This window comes from Lycorma delicatula, chromosome 7 (genome assembly GCF_047948215.1).
Source record: "Lycorma delicatula isolate Av1 chromosome 7, ASM4794821v1, whole genome shotgun sequence".
Classification (NCBI taxonomy): domain Eukaryota; kingdom Metazoa; phylum Arthropoda; class Insecta; order Hemiptera; family Fulgoridae; genus Lycorma; species Lycorma delicatula.
Window position 1 is genome coordinate 53,630,611 of NC_134461.1, and position 23,368 is coordinate 53,653,978.

Genomic DNA, 23,368 nt, shown 5'->3' on the forward strand with positions numbered 1-23,368 from the left:
ATAGGTATTTTCGTAAATGTGTAATTTACGTTTCCCGGTTTGAATGTTTATGCGTAGCAAAATAGCTGCAAGCTAATAAGTATTAACTATTTAAATATTCGAGAGAGGAATTACATTCAATTTTATAATAAATAAATAAATCTAGAGATTAAAGAGCCACCTCAAAAAACAGGTATATGGTTCTTAAAGGATGAAACTTCGATATCCTTGAAATTCTGTACAAATAGAGGTATTTAACTGAGGTAAAAATTTCTCAAACCGTCACTTTCTTGACAGTGGTTAGGAAAAAATATTAACTAGTAATTTTTTCTTAAACCACTAGTTTTTAGGACTATTTAAGAAATTCTGTTTTTTATTAGATTCAGAGAATATGATTTATCTTATTTTTACCCACTATATATATATAAAATACCTATGGTAAGCAATCATACATTTCTTATAGATTTTGACTTTATTCTGGTTGAAGAATCAATTTTATTCAAGTAAGGTCAAAATTCCTTTTTATTTCCAATCATAATAATTAATGCTCTTAATTACTGTAAAAAAGGAAGAAATCATACTTTGAAGAGAATTTTTGGAAAGCGTATATTTATATATCTGTTTAGGGGTAGGATATTCTGAATGATTATATTTTAAAGTACAATAATAATTAACATTTTATAATATAACCTTTGAAAGAAATATAACGACAAATTCAAGTTATAAACTTTATAGAGAAAAATAAAACCATTTAATGTGTGTTAATTTCCTTTCTCTTTTATCTGCTTCCTCTACCTTTTCTGCAACCCTCTCCCGCATACAATCACGCAACAGCGTGTACGCGCTTCATGTAGTTCAAGTATGAGGGGAATGTAAATATAGGAGAGGTGTGTAAGTGTGCTTGATGTCTGGATTGACAACAGGTTGAGTAGGGTTGCACGGCCTCACATGTTTGCAATAGGGTTCATATGTAGCTATATATCAGCTTAAAAGGCTTAGGTGGTTTTTACCTATCTACTCTGTAAATGCCTAGAACGTGCCGTGTCGCTATTCGACTGTTCTATAACAATCTGTAATGACCTACTGTATTTGAGGTTCTATAATATACAATTCTGTACGCTGTTTTACGTGACATAAATGTTACGAGATAGAGATATACATTTGTTTGTATGTGCTTTTGTGCGCATGTATGTATGTGTGAAAGTAAAGGGATATCAATTTGAGATTGTCTCTTTATAATTTTTTTAAAGTATGAAGTAGTTGCGGTAATTAATCACTACTTTAAACTTGTTTAATATTAATCGCTAAGATAAGTTTTAAGTTTTATGTTAAGATATTTTTTGATTATAGTCATAGGTTAATATTAATTTCACACGTTATTGATCTTAATTCTATAAATTAATAACGTAACAGAAACGTAGTTTTCTTAATGCATTGAACATTTTCGCACTTTTAGTGTTTTTCTCATGATATAGAAATAATTATTAATTATTTTATTATTTTCAGAGTTTATTTTTATTCTTGTTCCAACCTGCTAAAAAAATGATTGTACTGATTTTAATTAAAATTTCTCAGATTATATAAATTTTTTATATTTTCCTACTCAGAATAATTAAAAAAAATTTATACACAGAATGATCACGAAGAATATAAAAAACGTTCAAAAAATTTTTTAGTAGTGAAAATAAAGAAGAAAGTTCATATAAACGTAAGTTCGATAATGTTTCGTTAACGGGTGTCGGTTGGTGAAGATTTCGCCTTGATTTCTGCGCCTTCAGTAAAATTAAGCCAGACTCTTGGATTGTTATCACTGGCTTGGAAACATGCCAGGCACTCTTCGAACCCAAAATTTACTGGTTTTATATGAAATCTGATATGAAAAATTGATCCCAGAATTATATTTTTAGTAGTTTTTTTTAGAAATCGGGGATAAAACAAAAGACTAATATCGAAAAATACACTATTTTATGTTTGGCGTAAAACATCTTTGTTGATCGGGCAATAAATACATAGAAATTTTAAACAAAAATTGTAGAAAATCTGATTCTGAGTAAAATGTTATATATGAAGTCCATAAAAACTGAATACAAACGTAAGAATCGAAGTTTATTGAAACAAAAAAAAAAAAAGGTGGAAGATTTTAAATAGGTATTAAACGAAAAAAAAATTTCAACATTATGCAAAAAAAGAATTAAATATTCTAGAAAAATAAGGAATAGAAACATAAACAATAAAAACAACTTGCATACATATAAACTTCTGAGAATGCCCTTCGCTGTAGTGGATATTCTATTTCCAACGAATAATGTTTTTGGTGGCTTTCCGTGTTTTAACAGGATTTTAATAATATTTAATATAGTAACGTATTAATAATAATGTTTAATAATAAAGTAATAATATTTTAATATAATAATGTATATAAATAATTTTAATGTTTTTATAGAATATATATTTTAAAAATTTGATAGTAAACTATTTTCTATTGATGAAATACGGGTTTTAAAAAAAAATAATTCCTTTTTTAAATTTATATTAAGCTACAATATATAAATTTACATAAATATATTTATTTACGATTAAATAAACATTTATTTTTTCAACCCACCGTGTTGGTCTAGTGGTAAACTTGTCGTCGTAAATCAGCTGATTTCAGCTGGTGTCGTGGATACCGGTGTTCTTTAGTGGTTGGGTTTCAATTGACCACATGTCTCAGAAGTAGTCGACCTGAGTTTGTTCAAGACTACAAACCGGTACAGTTACATTACACTGATATATCGTTAATGACTTTAATTGTTGACGGACAATAAATAAAAGTATTAAAAAAAAATTATTTAGTCCTATTTATTTCTTAAGAATAAAATTTATCAGTCTCTTCAGTAGACGCGAGGAGCATAATGGGTAGTACACAACTTGGAAGTACTTACGCATGGGGAAGTGTAAGTGTGTTTATGGGATGAAAAGACTTGAACAGAGTTTTCAAGCAAACTTAAATAGAATTATTCAAAGAAAGCTTTGAATAATAGAAAGATGATAATTGTAGGGGTAATTTACAAACATTTTTTAATAAAATTTTGACAATAATTGATATGTTTTTTATTGCAACATAACAGTATATATAACAGTATGCGTAATGTTACATCTTAATTTTTTGTAAGGACTTAAGATTTTTGGAACCCTTTAGATTAAGTAACGGCTTGTTACTACGACTCGAACGACTCTTTCAGGGTCGTGGAACAGAAGAATCTTTGTTAACCTTGGGATAAAATTATTATTCACTTAAACTGGTACTTTTGTGGTCACTTGAAACGAAAAAATGTTTTTTTTTTTTTTGCGATATAACTTATTACAATTTGAGCCATATATGATTGATGAGTTTCTGTACGGTAACGGGAAACCATTTCGCTTTTTCGTGACTGGATGATGGCCTTTGACAATTATATACTATCACTGCAGTTATTCATGTTGTAGTGTATTTTAAAGAGAATACATCTTACTTGACTGTATTTGTATCTTTATGTGCATTGCATTTTTTATATTTATTAAATTTATAAACGAAAATGTTTAAATGTTTATTGTAGTCATAAGTTATTTAAAAAATAAAGATTTTTTCACTTTAAAACGACTATGTAAAAAATAAATGTAAATAAACTAAGCAAATTATTATTAATATAGCGTAAATAGTCATATTCATGAATTTCAATTTATATGTGGTAATAAACATAAGGAATGTTTGAACGTTAATCTACAATACATTACAAGCCTACAACCTTATAAAAAAAAAACAAAAACAAAAAACAAACAAATATTATTAGTTTTATTCATTATAAATTCTCTCAATTTTAATTAAAATATAAATTTATAATGAATCTAAGCCTGCACATAAAGTTTTACTTAAAAAAAGTGCTCTTTTACCAGGTCAGAGATTAGAAGGAACCACTAAAAGAAAAAGTTGTAACTTTAAAAGAAAACTTAGTTCACAATAAGAGTCAAAAGCACTTCAAAACTTCAGTATTGCTTTTTTCTAAGTCATGCCATGCCTCACTTAAGATTTGTGGACTTGTATTTCAAGTGGTAAAGAATAAATATTTAGAAAATCTCGTTTCCAAAAAAAACGTTTTAAAAGAAAACATTATTTAATAATTGCTTATTATGATTTACTATTCTTCTTAATGTATTAAAAATTTTTTTTTCTTAAGAAGGAATAATAACTATAAATAGTAAGTCAATTTAAATAACTTGTATAAAAGTTAAGTCGACTAAACCATCATGTTACTCGGTATTTTTGAAAAACTTGTTTATTTAACTTAGAGAAGGAAAAAGAACGCGTTTATATACTTTTATTTTTTAATGTAATGGATAACATAGATTTGTGGTACATGGCCTGCAGATTTTGAATTTAATTAATAGAGGTAACTATAAGCATAGAAATAATATCTAACGACCTATAATAACAACAAAAACTGGAAAAGAAATTTACCAGCTACTAAAGGGATTGAAAATTCTGCTATCCTTTTTTACAAAATTTACATTTTGTTTTTTTAATGGTTAAATTTTTTTTTTTTAATTTTCTAAATCATAATGAAAATAACGTGATAGATATAGAAAAAAAAGTAAAACTGTTAAGTTTAGAATGGCAATAGAGTAAGTAATATTGTCATTACTAATTACAGTTATAAGTTATTATAATTATCATCAATTGTAGTATTGCCAAGATGTATGATCCGGTCACGTGCAGTACTGCAGAGAATTATATTAAATCAGTTTCTCACAAAACCGCTGATTACAATTTTTGTTATCAATTAAATTTAATAAAAATATATAAATATAATTGAAATTAAATAAAATCCAAAATAAGAAAATAAAACTGACTTCAAAAAATGTATTAAAAATTAAAAAAAACGGATTTTTTGGAGTCAGCTCTATATAAAAAACAACTTATTAATTCCTTCATTTGTACCGACTTCCAAAAATCTTTTTTTGGGTGATTAATTCACTATATAAACTCGAAGATTGTGTTTGGGAATATGAAATGGAAATTTTGTATCGTATGAAAAATGCCATGCCTGACCGGGATTCAAAATCGGGACCTTCGGATGAAAGTTTTAATTTGCAGAAGAGTTTTAAATAAAATTATTTTTGTTTACTTGTTTGTGCTTTTTTTTAAATCGTTTTTTTATAAGTTTGTTTTATTTTAAATTTATAGTTATTTTTGTTAAAGTCTAAAAAGGAATAAAAACACTTCCCGTATGAAAAAGCTGTTTGCAAGAAACGGAAAGCAGTTTGCAGGAAACAGAAGTAAATATACCACTTAAGAGAGAGTAATCCTGAAAAACGAATAAGTTAATACTTTCTGGTATGAGACAAGGTTACCTAAAATGCGGGATTGTGTATTAATTTTTACCTTCAACTTTTCCAATTAATTTTTTTTTTAAGTTAAGTTTTAAGAATTGCATTGAATCAGAACACTACAATGAAACTAATCGAAAATCAAATGGTTCCATTTAGGAAGAGGATGCAGTAAAGGCTGCTGCCATCATCAAACTTATTTAATATATATATATATATATATATATATATATATATAAAATGAAGATACAGTTAAAGATTTTCTAGAAGAAGATGAAAGAATTAGTGTAGGAGGAAGGAAAATAAATTGTACAAAGTTCGCAGTGACATGTTTTTTTTTTTACGAGATGAAACAAAGAATATTCAAACGTTTTTTTAAAAATTAGAAAACATTATGGAATATTAAATGAGAATTGGCGTTACGAAACACACAAAAAATGAGGATAGAAATCAGTAAAAACGACAACAGCAGTTGTTAAGGAACAATTTAATAAAAATAAACTGTTACTGTGTAATAAGACGGAGTTGAGATTTGAAAAAGCGACTTATATTTTTCAGTTTAGAGTGTACTTCTGTGAAATATGAACGCTAAAGGAAAGAGATAAAAGAAAGGGCTAAAGGCGTATAAAAAACGAAGAGAGAAGGCATTTAAAATGTGGGTACGGAGGAGGGCGGAAAAAAATTAAGTGGTCGAAAAGAAGAAAACTAAATGTTGAGAAGATAAATGAGAACAAAAGCTTTATCAGAATAATTTTATTATTTTAATACCACTAATTGATTCCATGTATGCTATTTTTGTTGTTGTTAGCTTTTGCTATTATTTTATTAGCTGTTTTGATCTAATTTAATCTCCATTAAATTTAATGTTTCGAACCATTACTAATTTTAAAAGTATTTAAACTTAATAAGTAAAAATTTATGTTTAATCTAATATTAAGCAACACTTATTAATTAATGTCCAGGGTAACTCTAATTTTCATTAAGATTTGTCTATTTTCTTGTAGATCCAATCATAATTTCATAAAAAATATTTTAGATTAAGGGGAGAAAATATGACGATTTTGGTTGAAAAAATCAATTTTCAGTTTTAGCGTACCACATGATTTCAACGGATGAAAAACCTCCTCATCAACTATGCCCTAATGATAGAAAAACTTGAAGTAGGTATAATAAAGCAAAAATAGAGGGTGAAAATTATTCTTATAAAAAAACAGTACCACCTGCCATTGCTGAAGTTATTAAACTTGAGTTAAAGATTTAGCAGATCCTTTGTTGTTACGTAAGTGTTTGCACGGTGTGACAAAAAACCCCTAACGAATCTTTTAACAATATTTTTTGGAGTAGGATCCCGAAAAATGTTTCTATTCGTTTAGAAACTTTTAGGTTAGGTGTAAATGCCGGTATTACTTTTAATAAAGGTAGTGTTGGAAGAGTTAACGTTTTTAAATTTCTTGTTACTGAATTGGGGATAAATACTTTGATTAGTTTATTTGATGAGATTAGAGTAAAAAAACTGAAAATGAAGCTGCATTCATATATAAAAATGCCAATAGGAAATTAAAGAAGAGAAGGGATGATGAAAGTGAAGAAGAAAATCCAGTTGACATATAGTGCAGGGATGCAGTAAAACAAGGTAGGCCGCTTTTAGTGCAGGTTTTCCGTAAATCTCATAAAAAGGGAACTTTGCTCTCTTTTTATGAGAATCATTCAACTTGAAAGGATAAAATTTTCTGAGAATCTATGGGGTGTATTTATATAGCTTCTGACAGTTTTTTGGACGTGTAATCTTTTTCAGTCTTAAGCTAATGTGGCTAACAATTAAAAAAATTGCTTAAAAATGGTATTATATAAAAAAACTTTTTAGAAAATCTAAATTTTAGTTTAGTAGTATGAAAAACTATCAGCAGGTGTAATAAAGTTGTATCTAAATGTGTGCAAAATTTCAAAGCTGTAGTGTTTCTTCAAGATGAGAAAAAGTAATTTGAAATTGACAAATTTAACATTAATAACATACAAGGTGCCTGCTCCCCTAATAAAAATACGAGTACATTTATATACGAATTACTTTTGTTATATGTACTTATCTATGTTGTTTTTGTTAATAATTGTTTAAACAAAATTATTTTGGAAGTAATAAATAAATAAAAAATCCAGATGAAAATGTAGTGGTAAAAATATTAGTTAAAACAGAAAAAAAAGAGAGTAAAAATTATAGAATCTCTAAGAGGATATGGGAGTTATCAAGAGAATTAACATTTTTTGTTAAAGGTGTAAGAGAATAGAGAAATTTAGAGGAAAATATCTAGTTCAGGCCGGAGGTATTGATTTCTTATTTTAAAGATTGAAGGAAAAGTTTTTTAAAATCTTTTCAAAATAAAAACTGAGTTTGGCCCTCTCAAAAGAGACCACTGTGGCGTAATTTTGGTGAGACTACTTCCGTAATGTAACCTCTGTGACTATATGGAAGTGAAACGTTATACCTTACCAACCTGGAACCGTAAAAGAAAACAGAGAGAACACTGAGAAAAATCCTAGACCCCCCAAGAAAGAAGAATAGATTACAAACTGAAATCTATTGAACTGTATGAAGAAATAGATAATATCGGAAAAGCAGTAAGAAGAAGGAAACTGAGATTCTTGGATTATGTGGACGGAATGGACGATCAGAGATTAAATAAAGAAATATTCATTAAACACTAGGAACAAAAAAGTGACCAAATATACCTACAAAAATAAATAAATAATTACAGAAGTAGAGATCCAAGAACAGGAAATGAAAGATAGAAAGCTATTTAAACAAAAAAATACACGAAATTAAGTTTGAAACAGTGAGGAAAGAAAAGAATTACACTAAATTGTAGTAATTGAAAGAAAGAAAGATCAAACATGCGGAAAAAATTAAATAAGAAATATTGGGAGAAAAGAAAAAACACAGAAGAAATTAAAAACAATAATAAATATTAGTATTAAGTACTCGTAAATAAAATAAAGTATTATGCAGGATAAGTTTACACATTAGTTTACAGTATTTTACATCTGTGTTTTGGCGTTTTTTTCTGGCTTTTTTTTTTTAGTAATTTTCTGATTAATGAACGAATTCGTATAATAGATTATCCAGATAAAAACAAGAATTGTAATATTCTTGTTTGTTAAAAATTGTCTTCTTGTTTGTTAAAAATGAAAAAGGAAAAAAATAAGAATGATGATTATACTATAGGAGAATTTGGTTCCAGTTTATTTAACAAATTAATGTATTTTTTTATGGTAAACAGGAAATAATCAATATTACATTTTAAACTTGCAATATAATAACTTTAAGTATAGCTAGGTTACATATATATATATTTTACTTCTATATTCTTTTAAAAAATAGAATTTTATTAATTTATTATTTAATTGATTTTAAATTACTTAAGAGGTTCACTTATTTTTTAATGAATTAAAATAAGTAATAATGAATTTATATAAAATAAGTTTAGTGACCTTAAAGTATGAAACTAATATTAAAAGAAAATTTGAAAGAGTCACTCACCACTAACTTCCTCAATAGAAATTGGTAAAGGGGTTAGTTTGAAAAGAGTGGGGGTTAAAAATTTGTTAGTGCTGCTATCTAGATAAGTTAGGTTAGAATTATACATACAGAAGGGATGTTTTCATTCGTTCGCTCAGTCAGTGCACTCTGAAACGTCGTAAAGGGTGGGTCATGCCGACCCCGGTTGGTACCCGGCTATGAATAAATTCGGATTAACGAAAGCATTCCCCGCAACCCTCGTGTCAACTTTAATATTTCTTCAACAATACAGTGAGTGGTAATTGTAATCATAAATATTTTTTCTAATGAATAAATTAAAAAAAAAAAAAACTAAAATAAAACAGTTTTTTAGAATTTAAATGTAGACGATAAAATAATAGTTTTATATTATATAAAATATAATGTAGAAAATAAAAAAGTGACTTTTTTTTGTGTTTAGTATTAAAGGCCAAGCTATAAAAATTGGTAAAATATTTTAACTTAATAAAAAAAGTAGTATAATCAGTTGAATTCAGCAAAAGTCTCTTTATATTACAAAATTATTAATTAGATAAAAATAAACTGACAGATTGATTAGCTAACATTTGTTAATAGTTAAACATTATAAATAATAATTATATGCTACGAGAAAGTATTTCTAAAACTAATTTTCATATTCATTCAGATGACGATCTATGTTTTCTTGTAATTTTTATTTTTTATAAATAAAAATTACTGCAAATATTTTTGTAAGTCAAATGAAAGATTTATTTTTTAAACTACAATATTCTCTCATAAGCATAAAAATAAATGAAGAAAATAATATGTAAAAAAATTATAATTTTATATATATGTATATTATATTTTTTTGTCTTAAGGAGGAATATTTGGATCGAATATGGAAAAAAGTAAGAAATTATTGAAATACTTTACCAGAATTTACAAATCATTTATTCTTTATATGAATTAATTTCTTTCGGAAATATTACATAAAAGAATAAAATTATGTTTTAAAATCTTGGTAAAATTTTAGAATAAATAAAAATATAAATAATTGATAAATCTTGATAAAGTAAAATCTTACTTACAAATTTGTCATTTTATAAAAAGAAGTTTTTTCAGATAACAGGAAAACAGTTCACCTGGACTTTTTATATATTTCTTTTTCAAACGTTCCCATGAAACCGAAAGTTCCTCCAAATATTCGTTTTTCTTAACAAATATATTCTAATATAAAGAAATTTATTGTTTTAAACTATCTATAACTTTTTATTATATTGTCGCGAGTAAATCATCTTAGGTATGAGGTACCAGTCAGTACTGATTTCACTAAGAGTTATGATGTTTACTGTACAGCCAATTTCAATGGGCCTATCATGCATACACGCAAATATCAACTAAGAAGAATATGAAAAACCACTTGATTCTTCTGTTTTCCTAAAATAAATGGCATGTGATGCTAGTTACTCTTGAAATCAATCTCAAAGTGTATTGTTCTCGAGAATTACTTATATTTCAGATTACTACATGTTTATAATAACTAACATACACAAGATTGTTTATTCTTTTTTTAAAAAATAAATCAATAAATTATTGTAATTTCTTAAACAATTTTTATGATAAAATCCGGAAAAAGGATTTATATTCAAAAATGTTAAAAATATACCTTCTACATCTCGGGGCCTAAACTTGGTTTATTAAAAAAAAAATGTTTTTTCTAGATTTAGTTGAAAGGGTTTTTTTGTATTTTTACAGCCGTATTTTTTCCTTGATTCCTGATATCAATCTATTAGAGGATACCAACGATTATCAATATGAGCAATTACAATACATTTACCAATTATATAGTAGTAGATATTATTTAACTTAAGAAGACAGTATATAAAAATGGAATTTAATAAAACAAATTGTTTAATTTCAAAGATGACCTAAAAAAATTAATTTCGTTTAAATATAAATAGAAATATTTAAATTTTAATTGGTTATTTTAATTAGATATCACAAAATTATTTTGTATGCTTTTATTTTTCATAATACAATAATAATTAGCTAAATATATAGTATTAAGAAAACCTATATTTTAGTAGTCTAAGTGCTCTTTACATTAAAAAAAAAGATATAGACCACTAAACCACAATATGTAGGATTTAATTAATTATTAAAATGATTCCTTAAGAATATGGTTGAATAAATTATATTTTAAAAAGTTTACAATAGATACGAGCTTCAAAAAATTTCTGTTGCGCATAAATTTTAAAGATAATGCTTATATTACTTAAAAATATCGATCAGAGCAACGTAATAATGTTCTACGCCGTAAACCTATCTAATATAATAATCTATACTGGATTTGCAAATTTCTTATGTAAATTACGTCTTTCTTCCGGACAGTCATGATTTAAACAAATATAGCAGCGTGTTGTTAACAAGCTTATCATCAGGTGCGGTGATTTATGTTCGTATGATAATTTTCATAAACATTTACACAAAGACTGATGATTTGTGTAAAATCTTATATGATTTTGGTTAATGAATTATATAGTTTCACTTAGGGTCTATTATATTTTGTTTAGAAAGTAAAATATAATTATTGAAATAAAGCAATAATCAGTAATATACATAATATACATACCTATTTACAAATTAGTATAATGTGTAAAAAAAAATTACCTAAAATTAAGTGACTTATCGGTGGCTCAAATGATACTAAAAATTCCTGCTACACCGAAGATCCTGAGTTTAAAAATTCTTAACTGTGGTGTGGAAAATTTAATATGAGGCAACTTTACGTCATATTTAACTAATATGTTGGCTAATTATCTTAACTAATTGATATGAATCAGGGATATATTGAAAAAAAAACATCGAAAAAGGGTTTATACCTTATACCTTCACAAGTTATTTAAATATCACACTAAAAAAATGTTTATTTCTGAAACAAAAAAGGGAGTTATCCCCCTCTCCGCAACAAATCAAACGAATTACAAATATTTAATGACGAAGTCATTATACGGCAGAATTAAGTTTACTGGATTTTGAGGTTCTTGTCTTCTGAAAGAAAAATTAGTATTACTAACTTGTAATCGACACAATTTCATTTTTAATGTAGTCTTATAAATATTTTCTTATCCTTTCTGTTAATACAGAATAATATACTTTCAATTATTCGGTAGGAACCTTCTACATCCAGTAAAAAATTTTATCTCTATAGTTTCTGCAGTTTTCATATTAAGAACGAGGAAAACAAAAATATTTATCGGTGTAGTGAAATGACAGCATCTTAACCTTTCATCTGGAAGATCCCAAGTTCAAATCCTCGGCTAGTTTGCCATTTTCAATACACTACAAAATTTTTATTTCATATTCCAGGCACAATTCTATCAAGCTTACATAGTCGATCAATAAAAAGGTTAAAATATTTATAAAAAATATATTGGACGATTTAAGATTTTCTTATTTGAGAATTTTGTTAAAATATAAGTGAAGTATTTGAAATACAACAGATTTACTGAATACAAAGATAATCTGTGAACACGTAAAGTACGGTGTAGGTGAATATTCAGTGAAGCGAAATATTCTTCAGTGTTCTAACCAGATACTTCAACTCAAAGGAATAACTAAAGTTCTGGAGGTATCCAGTAGACTATGAGATAGTCGGTAAAAGCTTTGGTTTTCCTTTCTGACCAATCACTACAAAGAGAAGCTGTCAAGAGAAGATTGAGGATTTGAACATTCTACAATCCTTCATTTTATCTCCACAGCTATACGTTTTGCACAATTTATTTTTTTGGACTAAAACTAGTAAAACAATAATAATAATAAAAAAAAATCTTTATTTTAATAAAGTTGAAGAAATCAGTCAGTATACGTTTTTATATGAATCCTTTAAATTAAAGATTTGACTTATGAATCCTTTACATTAAAAATTTTACCTTGTTAAAAGTAAAATATATTTTTAAACATCCAGAAAAATAATGTGGCCAGTGTTCAAATTATTTTATTAATTTTCAAAAAAAGGACCCATGTGTTTATATTTTAAAATAAGCAAACTTTTTTCATTACCTTATGAAGGAGTATGTTTCAATAAAATTCGCTGTTTTATTAAATATTTCATTCAGTTCAGTATATGCATTAATTTTCCGATTCGTACTAGCCGATGGAAATAATTAATTGTACAATAACATTCACACAATACATAATCTATACGTAAGGATATAAATATCTTATTACCACGTAACGTTGTGCCTACAAATAAATTTCTCTCCCATAAAACTACGGAATTTTGCCTTTGTCTTGCGCAGTTCTGCATAAGAAGATCGACTTTTCCGTAATTTAATTTGGTTTTAATATTTTAATATGTTTTTAATTTGATTATTGCTAACAATAGATATCGCAGATAAAAAACGTCAACATTCCATCTTACGTGGTTCATAATGTACCACGCTTTTAACTTGTCCCACTCAAATTTTTTCTACATCAAATTGAGCGTAACTCAAGAACGAGTCAACCAATCTTCATAAAATTTTCACATGCACAACTTCAAATACACTACTGAAGTATATCTAAATTTCATTGGAATTGAGTAGAATTACTGGAATCTAGTAATTTTGGAAATTTTCGTTAGTTTTGGAGTAAATTGGGATTTGCAATATAAGTAATGGTATTTTTGTACTCCTCTTAGCTCAAAACGTAAAATGAATTCAATTTCACCCTCCAAATCCCACCACGCGAACGAAACTAATACTACTTTTCTTCGAAAAGTCGATAGAATAGAATGGACACAATTTTGAAATAACTAAACTTGAATAGAATGTTTCTTGCAGTAGTTTTTTATGTAAACAAAATATAACATGCAAATAAGACCAGTCTTAGAAAATTATTTACGAAAGTAACATTAATAGTTTATAGATCACGGATCGCTACAAAAATTCACAATTAATAATATTGTTTATTCAAAATTTAATACATAGAGTACATACAGTGAAAGCAATTTTCACACGCACAACATCAAATACACTACTACAGCATATATAAATTTCAAGGAAATTGATTTGGGGATTTTCGAGCCCAAATACTGTGAATATTAAGCGTAACTTAAGAATGACTTAACCACTCTTCATCGCCGGCCTCCGTGGCGCGAGTGGTAGCGTCTCGCCCTTTCACCCGTTGGTCCCGGGTTCGAATCCCGGTCAGGCATGGCATTTTCACACACGCTTCAAATCATTCATCTCATTCTCTGAAGCAATACCTAACGGTGGACCAGGAGATTAAACCAGAAAAAAAACAAAAAACCAATCTTCATCAAATTTTCACATGAACAACTAGAGCTATATAAATTTCAAGGAAACTGATGTAGTAATTCTGAAAAAGTTTCGAACTAGAAAATTTTATATAAAGGCGTATTCATAGGAAACCCCACTTTAAGTGATTGGTATTTTCGTACTCCATTTTTAACCCCCTCCACTAACATTATGCGACCGAAAATAATACTATATTTTTCTTCGGAAAGTCGGTAAAAAGTTTAATTCTAAAATGATAATCATCTTTAGTTTTATAGAGGTTATCTTTTCGTAGGGTTACTTAGATAAAATTTATCTCTAAGACAGTTTATACAAATTAGTGAACTATTAAAACAGAATAAAATGAATGTAAAACAAATAAAATGAACAGTAATTAAATATACACATATAAACAATATTTTAATTACTTTTGTCGCCTTCTTTCTATTCTCATCACTTTTATATGCAATTAAATTTATAATAACATTATAAATAAAAAGTTTGAGCTTCAACAGGTCCTTGCATCTGGCGATACTGATCTTCAATTTTTTCTCCGACATATTGACAGCACTCTCTCCAGTAATCTTCAGTGATGCTTCCAAATTTTGATTAGCTCATTTCTATACCGTTAAATGTTTGAAATGTAAAAGTGTAACATGCAACCCAGTTGTTTCCTCGAGTTCATATTATTACAATTGGATTCAAGCACGGATGATAAGGTGGTAAGCATAATACATCAGGTTATTTTAAAGTTATTGATTCAACTTGAATCTTTCTTTCTTTTAATTATTAAGTTTTAATAACTTGTCAAGGTTTTTTACTTCTACTTTATCTACCATGAAATTGATTTTATTTTTCTTTAACCAGTCTATTATAAAAGTTTTGTTTAATGAGAAATCTTAATTCCTTTTTTCGTGGGTGTTGTTCATTTTCTAATATTATTATTATTATATTAATGTTTTTGGGGAAATCAAGGATACATTTTTCTTAAACCCATTTAGAAAAAACGTTCGATCAGATTTGTGAAGATATCATTTCTGTTTTTTTCTTCTAAATTTCATATTAGGTGTCTCATAAGATTGAATATTATAATATTTAATGTTATTCAGCACGAATGCGGTAGAAGGAAATATAAAATACCCATTTTACATTTCACTTAAACACCATTCCATTAAATATCCATTTCATAAATTTTTCAAAATGATTGTGATAATCCCCACCTGATTTACTACTTTTCCATATAAACAACTCGTTATTTATGAACCCACATCTTGCCACAGGTATGATTACGGATCCGGCTTCTTTTGATATATCCTGATCACATCTAACTAGTCATGTTTTGTTTGAGACGTGAAAAAATAAAATGTAAGTTTCATGTAAATTTACAATGGAACGGTTTTTTCTTTATTATGATTAATAAATTTTAAATTAACTGTCCTTGGTTACCATAATTAATTTTTTGATGAGAAGATTCCTGTTGCTTTTTATCTTTTTTCATAGAAATCTAAGGATTTAAAAATTTTCCTTACACTCATTTCACCTTCCTAAAAATTAATTGCCTCTTTAAATTTATTAAAAATACGTTTAGCGTTAGGAAGTACTTTTTTATTTTTGTAAACAGAGATCGTAAATTGTTCGCCTGACTACGCACATCGAATCCGTCTAAATTAATAACTGTCTGTACTTTTCTGTTTATATATATTGTGTGTTTGAAAAACAATTCACCTTCTCACAGTTCCTTCTTCATTTTTTAATCATTTTAACTGTGCTGGTCGAAATTCCATACACAATAGCAGCCCTGTGTGAACAACACATTTGACGGGATTAATAAATTCTCCATTCAATACCACTTGTTATTGAATCAGTTTGAGCTCCTTTACCATGAAATGATTAAGGTGTCGTATAATTTTTCGAGCTTAACTACGGAGGGATTTTCCTCTCTCTTAATTTATAAATATAATAAAATAAAAATAAATAAGAGAAATTACAATACTCAGTATTATACAATTAAATAAAAAATAACAATTAAATCCCATATAAAACACGAAGTTCTTCAGAAGTAAATTGAAATATGTAAAAATAGATTATTGTAAAATAATAAATAAAATGGGATTCGATAGAACAAACAGCTTATGAGTGAGCAATTTGGATGATGTTATCAGTTAATAGAATAAACATTATAACTGAATCCGTGACTTCCGGTTCTCCAAAACCAACCGTCATTTCAGTTAAGGACAGAGGCACTCTCTAAACGCTACATTATATTACATTTACGTGTTGTCACCAGTGCGATAAGAACAATGAATATTATTTCTATAAATAAAAAATACGATAAAATAAAATTTATTAATAATATTTAGATAGTAAATAAATAATATCGCAGTAATAAAACTTAAATGAATCATGGCGTAGTCATTTGATTTATTATTAATGCTACAGTATACTTTTGTTTTGACTGTATGCTACAGCTGTAAATGTACAAGGAATGTAGAGCGATATGACGTTACGTATACTTCTTTCGTTTTCCTGTTTAGCCTCCGGCAATTACCGTTCAGATAATACTTCAGAGGATGAATGAGAATGATATGTATGAGTGTAAATGAAGTTCTTCTTAGTCACCGGGAATCACCGTCACGTATTACTTCAGAGAATGAATAAGGATGATATACATAAATGTAAGTTAAGTGTAGTCTTGTACAGTCTCAGTTCGACCATTACTGTGATGTGTGGTTAATTGAAATCCAACCACAAAAGAACACCGGTATCCACGATTTAGTATTCAAATCCGTGTAAAAATAACTGATTAATTACTAGGACTTGAACGCTGGAACTCTCGACTTCCAAATCAGCTGATTTGGGTGACGTTACGTATTCTACAATCCACTAATTTGAAACGGACAAAATATATTTACAAAAAATTGTTCTTCGTAATATAAGTGATTATTTATTCAAGACAGGTTTATTCTAATATTTAAAATTTAGAATATTATAAATAACATTTTAATTGTGTGAAAAAGGCAATATTTATATTGTGTTATACAAAACCTTCCAAATAAAAGGTAATAGATTTAGTTGAGAAATGAATTGTTAGTTTTTTCTAACCAGTTTTCAAGCTAATACCGGATTTGGGTGTGTATGTGTGTGTGTATAGGCAAATGTAACTTCCTACTACCGATTCGCCAGGCCTGACATGTTGTAGAAGATGTAATACAATGCAAGTGTAAATGTACCGGAAAACATATAGCCTGGAACATACTCAGTTCACCACTCCTGAGAGATGTGGTTAATTTAAATCCAGCCACCAAAGAACACCGGCATCCACAGTATAACATTCAAATTCATATAAAAGCTAAGTTAAACATTTAAAAAAAAGATATTTCCTTATAGATTCAGCTAATGAGAGGATTACTTTTAGATAAAAATTAATAATGTAGAAAAAACTAATAGTAACTACTTTTTATATATGTTAATCCTAAAAAATAATCTCTGTGTTTATTATAAAATATCACAAATAATGTCAAAGTTTATAATAACTGACTAATAAGTTTTAAGGTTTGTAAGCCGATATCCGTGGCGGAGTGGTAGTGTCTAAGGCATGGCATTTTTCATACGCTACAAGCTTCTTCGTAAGCTTCTATGGTGAATTAATTCATCAGTAAAAAAAAAAACCTAGCTGCTCAAGTTCTTGCCAAAATTTATAGAGAAAAATTGTAGTTTTCTAGTATACAATAATGGTTATTAGTTCCTTTCTAATTTGTCTGGTTGATAACAGAAAAGTTTTCTTAATTAAAGTACTACAATTATAAATATATAAAATCAATTCATTAACTTACTACTTATATCTGTTGCGTTTCTTGATGATTTTTTGTAACGAACAGAAAAAAAAATGTTCTATGAAAGTTAGAAATGATCCGAAAATAATATTTTTTTTTATCCATTGGAATTAAAATAAAAAAATTGTGTCCTTTTAATTGTTGTCGAGTTATTGGGAGGGGGGGTGGTTTGTACGATAGGTTTCCTTTTGTATATTTTTAAGTTTCTTTTATTTTATGTTCTTACCGTTCTCTACACAAAAGGACTGATTTCAATCGTTTTTAAAAAAAAACATTTATTTGGGAAGGATATTCCTGTTGTAATTTTTTCCAGACCACTTAAGAGTAAAACTTTTTTTAGTGGATATATATATGTATAATCTATTTTGTGGTAAAAATTGGATAGTTTTGCGTTGTTGTTGCACAAAGATATCCATTAAATGTACCTTAAAAGATAGCCTAAAGACAGCGAAATATTCATAATATTTTTGCACAAAAATTATAAAAGTATTTATTAAAGTTAAGAACACATATTCTACAATTCCAAAGTACGCGTTCTAAAGAAAGCTTAATGTGATTTCTCATAATTTTTTATCTTACGTTTGTCAAGATGGAGGTTTGTCTTTTTTCAGTGTTTTACAAACGGCTTTTTTTGATACTGGCAACGATTTTTTAGGCTAACCATATTTAAAAAAAGATCTACTAAAAGGTGCATCAAAAAGTCAATAAAAATAACAGTATTCAACACTTTAAATTTTTTTGAAGTCAAAATTTAAGATTTAATAAGTAAATATTTGTTTATAAAGTATAAATGAACTCAAAATTTAAATTTTAATAAGTTATCGATATTTGTTTGTTTTTAATTGTTATTTCTAAAAATCGACCCTTAGGATTGCAAAAAAATATCTTTTCCTGTTTTGAAAAGTTTTTTGACGTCAGTTTAATTATCTTCTAAAATTTTATTCTTTTCCCTGAAATTTTAAAGTTTAATGTAAAATTTTTTTTCTGCTACTTAGGGATCCCAGTGATTTTCCTTAACATCCGGTTTATTGGTTTTTTCCTTGTTAATAACTCTTCTACCTGAAGATCTTGAATTTAAGTTATATATTTCAGTTTTTTTATGCTAATGATGACTTTTTGATTAACTAACTTATGAAATAAGAGAATTCTCTTATAGTAGAAAAATTATCTATTGATCAGACACAAGAACAAAACAATGATCTGTTAGATATCTGTCCAAGTAAAGGTCATCAGAAGTAGCTGGGAATATGGATTAAAGAAATTAGAACAAATATCAGAACGCTTTTGTTTGGATAATATCATACACACTTCGTTTTATATATATACTAGCGGACCCTTTTCTTTTTCCTGTTTAGCCTCCGGTAACTACCGTTTAGATAATTCTTCAGATGATGAATGAATATGATATGTATGAGTGTAAATGAAGTGTAGTCTTGTACATTCTCAGTTTGACCATTCCTGAGATGTGTGGTTAATTGAAACCCATCCACCAAAGAACACCGGTATCCACGATCTAGTATTCAAATCCGTGTAAAAATAACTGGCCTTACTAGGACTTGAACGTTGTAACTATCGACTTCCAAATCAGCTGATTTGGAAAGACGCGATACTAGCGGACCCGACAGATGTTGTCCTGACGCGGCATTATTCTGTAATAAATGCACACACATAAATATAAGTAACTTAATTAAGTTAAAATTAGCAGGAATGTGTTCTAAATTTCATTGAAATTACTATTAGTATGATATTATCAGTTTGTGATTGTTGTATTATTGTAATGGGTTTATTGATTAATTATGTGTAGTATGGTTAATATTTATTTTCACTAAATATTGAGATGTCCAATGAAAATTGAATTAAAAAATCGAAACTTCCTAAAATTAATAATTAGTGTAATTAATAAATTTTCATCCACATTACTACTAATTTTTACTTAACATCGTTCTAAAAAAGTACCTCCTACATATTTAAAAAAAAAAAAATAATTTTGATGTTTCATAACCATGTAACAGCTTAATTAATCAATTAATAAAAAAATTAAAGCACTGTAAAAAAGCAACGTAGTTAAAATTTTAGTAGAAATTTTTATCATTTTGCTCATTCTTTATTTAACATCTATTTTACCAAATTTTAGATAATTGTAAATTAAAAATAATTTTAGAAAATTTTTTATAAAATTAATCAGCTAAAACATTATAAATTCAATTTTTTAAATAACTTTAAACTATATCATAAGTAACTTATATTTTAATTTTATAAATGTTATAATTTATTTTACAAACTTAAATTTTTATTTTCAAAGAGCCGATCAATACTTCACAAGTTGCATAGAATCAAATGAGAACTGACAATTTAAATTTGTAGGTTAAGTTGATTGTTATTGAATGCACGTGTATACATCATTATAACTCATAAAAAATCATGTAAAATACTCACTTCAATACTGCACCTTACAAATTTGCACAATGTACATTTTGTAATTAAACTTTAAAATGTTATTTCAATAAATAATAATATAATATTCTCAATAAGCGCGCAAGTCTAGCAGACTCGGTAATGCTTCGCTATTGCTGGATCTGAGTATACATACAGATTAAATGACAACAATTGAAAGTTTCATAAAACCTTAAAAAACTGAACGCAATTTAACATAGTTTAACCTTTCAGTCAGAATGTAAATAAATCCAAATGGAAAAACAACAGCACTACCTATCGGATTTAATTCACACCACTCTCTAATCACAGTATTCGGTGGTAAATAATTTTTTAATGAAAAGTGTTTTGGCTGCAAAATCATTACAATTAATACCGAACATTAAGAAACTTACAAAATATTACGGAACCTCGTAAAGTTTCACCTTTAACTTTATAAAATTCAGAATGTAAATAAATCCAATTGTCAGAACAGCACTACCTATCGGATTTAATTCAAACTATTCTCTAAATACGAATTTTAATGTAAGAACAACACTAAGCTACGTCGCAAGTAACTGATATGCGAAAAAGCAACAAAATAAAAAAAAATCCTAGAATCCGATCGCAGCACCAACTACCGGGTTTAACTGATAAACCAAAAATTAAAAAAAACACTTCTAAAACGCGATCGCAGCTCTCCCTACCGGACCCACACGCTGCCTACCGGACCCAATTGTGAACCTTAACTATCCCAAGATCAACAACAACACATAAATAAATTAAAAAAACATTTTCACTTCAATACTGTACCTTACAAATTTGCACAATGTATGTTTTTTAATTACACTTTAAAACGTTATTTCAATAAATATAGTATAATATTTCTCAATACGCGCACAATTCTAAACGCGATCGCAGTGCTGCCTACTTGTTACTTAATCAGTTGTGATTTTGTTTACATTGGCAACGGCCGTTGTGATTGGTCGTTGTGTTTGACAGCGGCCATCTTGCATTGATCTGATTGGTTTTTCTTTGTTTACATTTCCATATGATTTATTAGCCTCTTATTTATTAAAAAATTGTTTTCTCGCGATTTTTTGTAACACAATAATAACACAAAATTACGAAATATTTTTCTCAATTTGATCGCAGCACCAACTGTCGGGACAAACTAAAATTAAAATAGAATATTATTGAATATTCGATACTGTGATGGTAGTGCAGTCTGCCGGATCCAATGTAAAACATTCCAAAATCAACAACTACTTATAAATAAAAAACTAATTAAAAAAACATTTTCCAGTGGACCAAATTGTGAATCTAAATCATTCTCGAATCCCCTTGAACACACACACAAAATTTCATCAAAATCAGTCCAGCCGTTTAGGAAGAGTTCAGTTTCAACCACACGCACACTAGAAATATATATATATAATGATTTATATATATATATATATATATCAATCATCTTCTAGTAGTAATAATATTTAAAATAATATTTTCGATCCCAATTCTTAGAGATTCTTTTTCCCTAATATGTGTATTGCAAGCTGTTCAACTAGTGAACAATAAGCAACCCCCTCTCGCCCATTGAGATGAGGATGATATGTATGATAGGTAAATGAATCTTGTACAAATTCAGGCCGACCATTCCTGAAATGTATGGTTAATTAAACTTCAACTGCCAAAATACACCGGTATCTACTGTCTAGTATTCAAATACGTATAAAAGAAACCAACTTTTATTAGTATGAATTCTTAGAAATGAAGAATAAAAATCGTCATTCTTGGAACCATTTTAGAATTTGCGTAAAAAAAACTACACTATTTGTTTTTTTAATTTATTTTTATTAAACACAAGTATTTATTTGTTGTAATATTTCATATACTTTATTTAAAAATACATGTATTTTACACGTATTTACATGTATAATTTCCTAATTAATAAAATTAACTTAAAAAATAAAAATTAAACAATTAATAAAAAATAAATAAAGAACAGTTAAAAAAAAAAAAAATAAAAATATTTTTCAATACTTTTTTCAATTTCAACTTTTTAAGTTGGTACACTAAAAAAAACAGTAACATACTAGTAAAATATTAATTAATTTGTCTTTTAAAAAATAAACTATTAAATAAAACGAAAACCGACTTAGAAATACGTTATTAAATCTTCTTTATATTACGATGTTTAGAAGTTGGCACTAAATTAAAAATACCAACAACTTTCTAACCTTTAATTTCTCGGAAAACTAAAAATTTAACGAATAATAAAAAGAATTTTCTGCTCTTTTTAATTCCATGTTTTTAAAAGTTTATTCTATTTTCTCGTTTAATTTTATTTAAAACACCAGTAGATGTACAAATATATTGCTCGTAGAGAAAAATAAGTAGCTTACAAGAAACACAGAGTCGAGGATATTAAATCTTCATAAAAATAAAAAGAAAAAAAAATCAAGAGAAACAATGCAAAAAGTCTTATACTAGTGTAAGATATGGTTATCTAGAATAGGGAAAGATATTTCCTAAGTTTTCCAACTAATTCTTTTATCGTGAAAATACTTTAAATATGAAAATAACTGGTATCTGTTTATTAAACTCTATAAATATTTAAAACTAACCAATAATAACGACAAAAGATAAAAATACAATATTTTTAATTTGTTGAATATTTATATTTAGTTTGCTTATTTTTACTGTCATTTATGTTTTGAGATACTTTAAAAAACACTACCAAAAGATGAAAAAATGAAACAAAAATTAAAATACATTAGTTTGGTGAAGAATAATTCTAGAAATATATAAAATAAAAAATTAAAAAAACTACGTGTTGAATAAAAGTCCTTCTTTTTTGAATTTAAATAAAAAATAAAAGAAAAAACTAACTCCACAAAATGAAAGGGTAGTTTTCATTTTTCATTATGTTAAAAGATTCGTCTATCGTAAAATAGAAAACAGAATTAAAAAAAAAAATAGTTTTTATCATGAAAGAAAATTTCATTTTA

At 27.2% G+C, this 23,368-nt stretch overlaps 1 protein-coding gene across 1 annotated transcript in view; it reads left to right on the forward strand.

The window, feature by feature from the left end:
• Positions 1 to 9,008: 9,008 nt before the first annotated feature.
• The window catches only part of LOC142327600 (uncharacterized), a 242,383-nt gene continuing 228,023 nt past the window's right edge, over positions 9,009 to 23,368 (forward strand). The window contains exon 1 of the mRNA XM_075370797.1: positions 9,009 to 9,127. Within this exon, the coding sequence (XP_075226912.1) occupies positions 9,055 to 9,127 (73 nt within the window). The 5' untranslated portion in view covers positions 9,009 to 9,054. The remainder of the gene's footprint in view (positions 9,128 to 23,368) is intronic.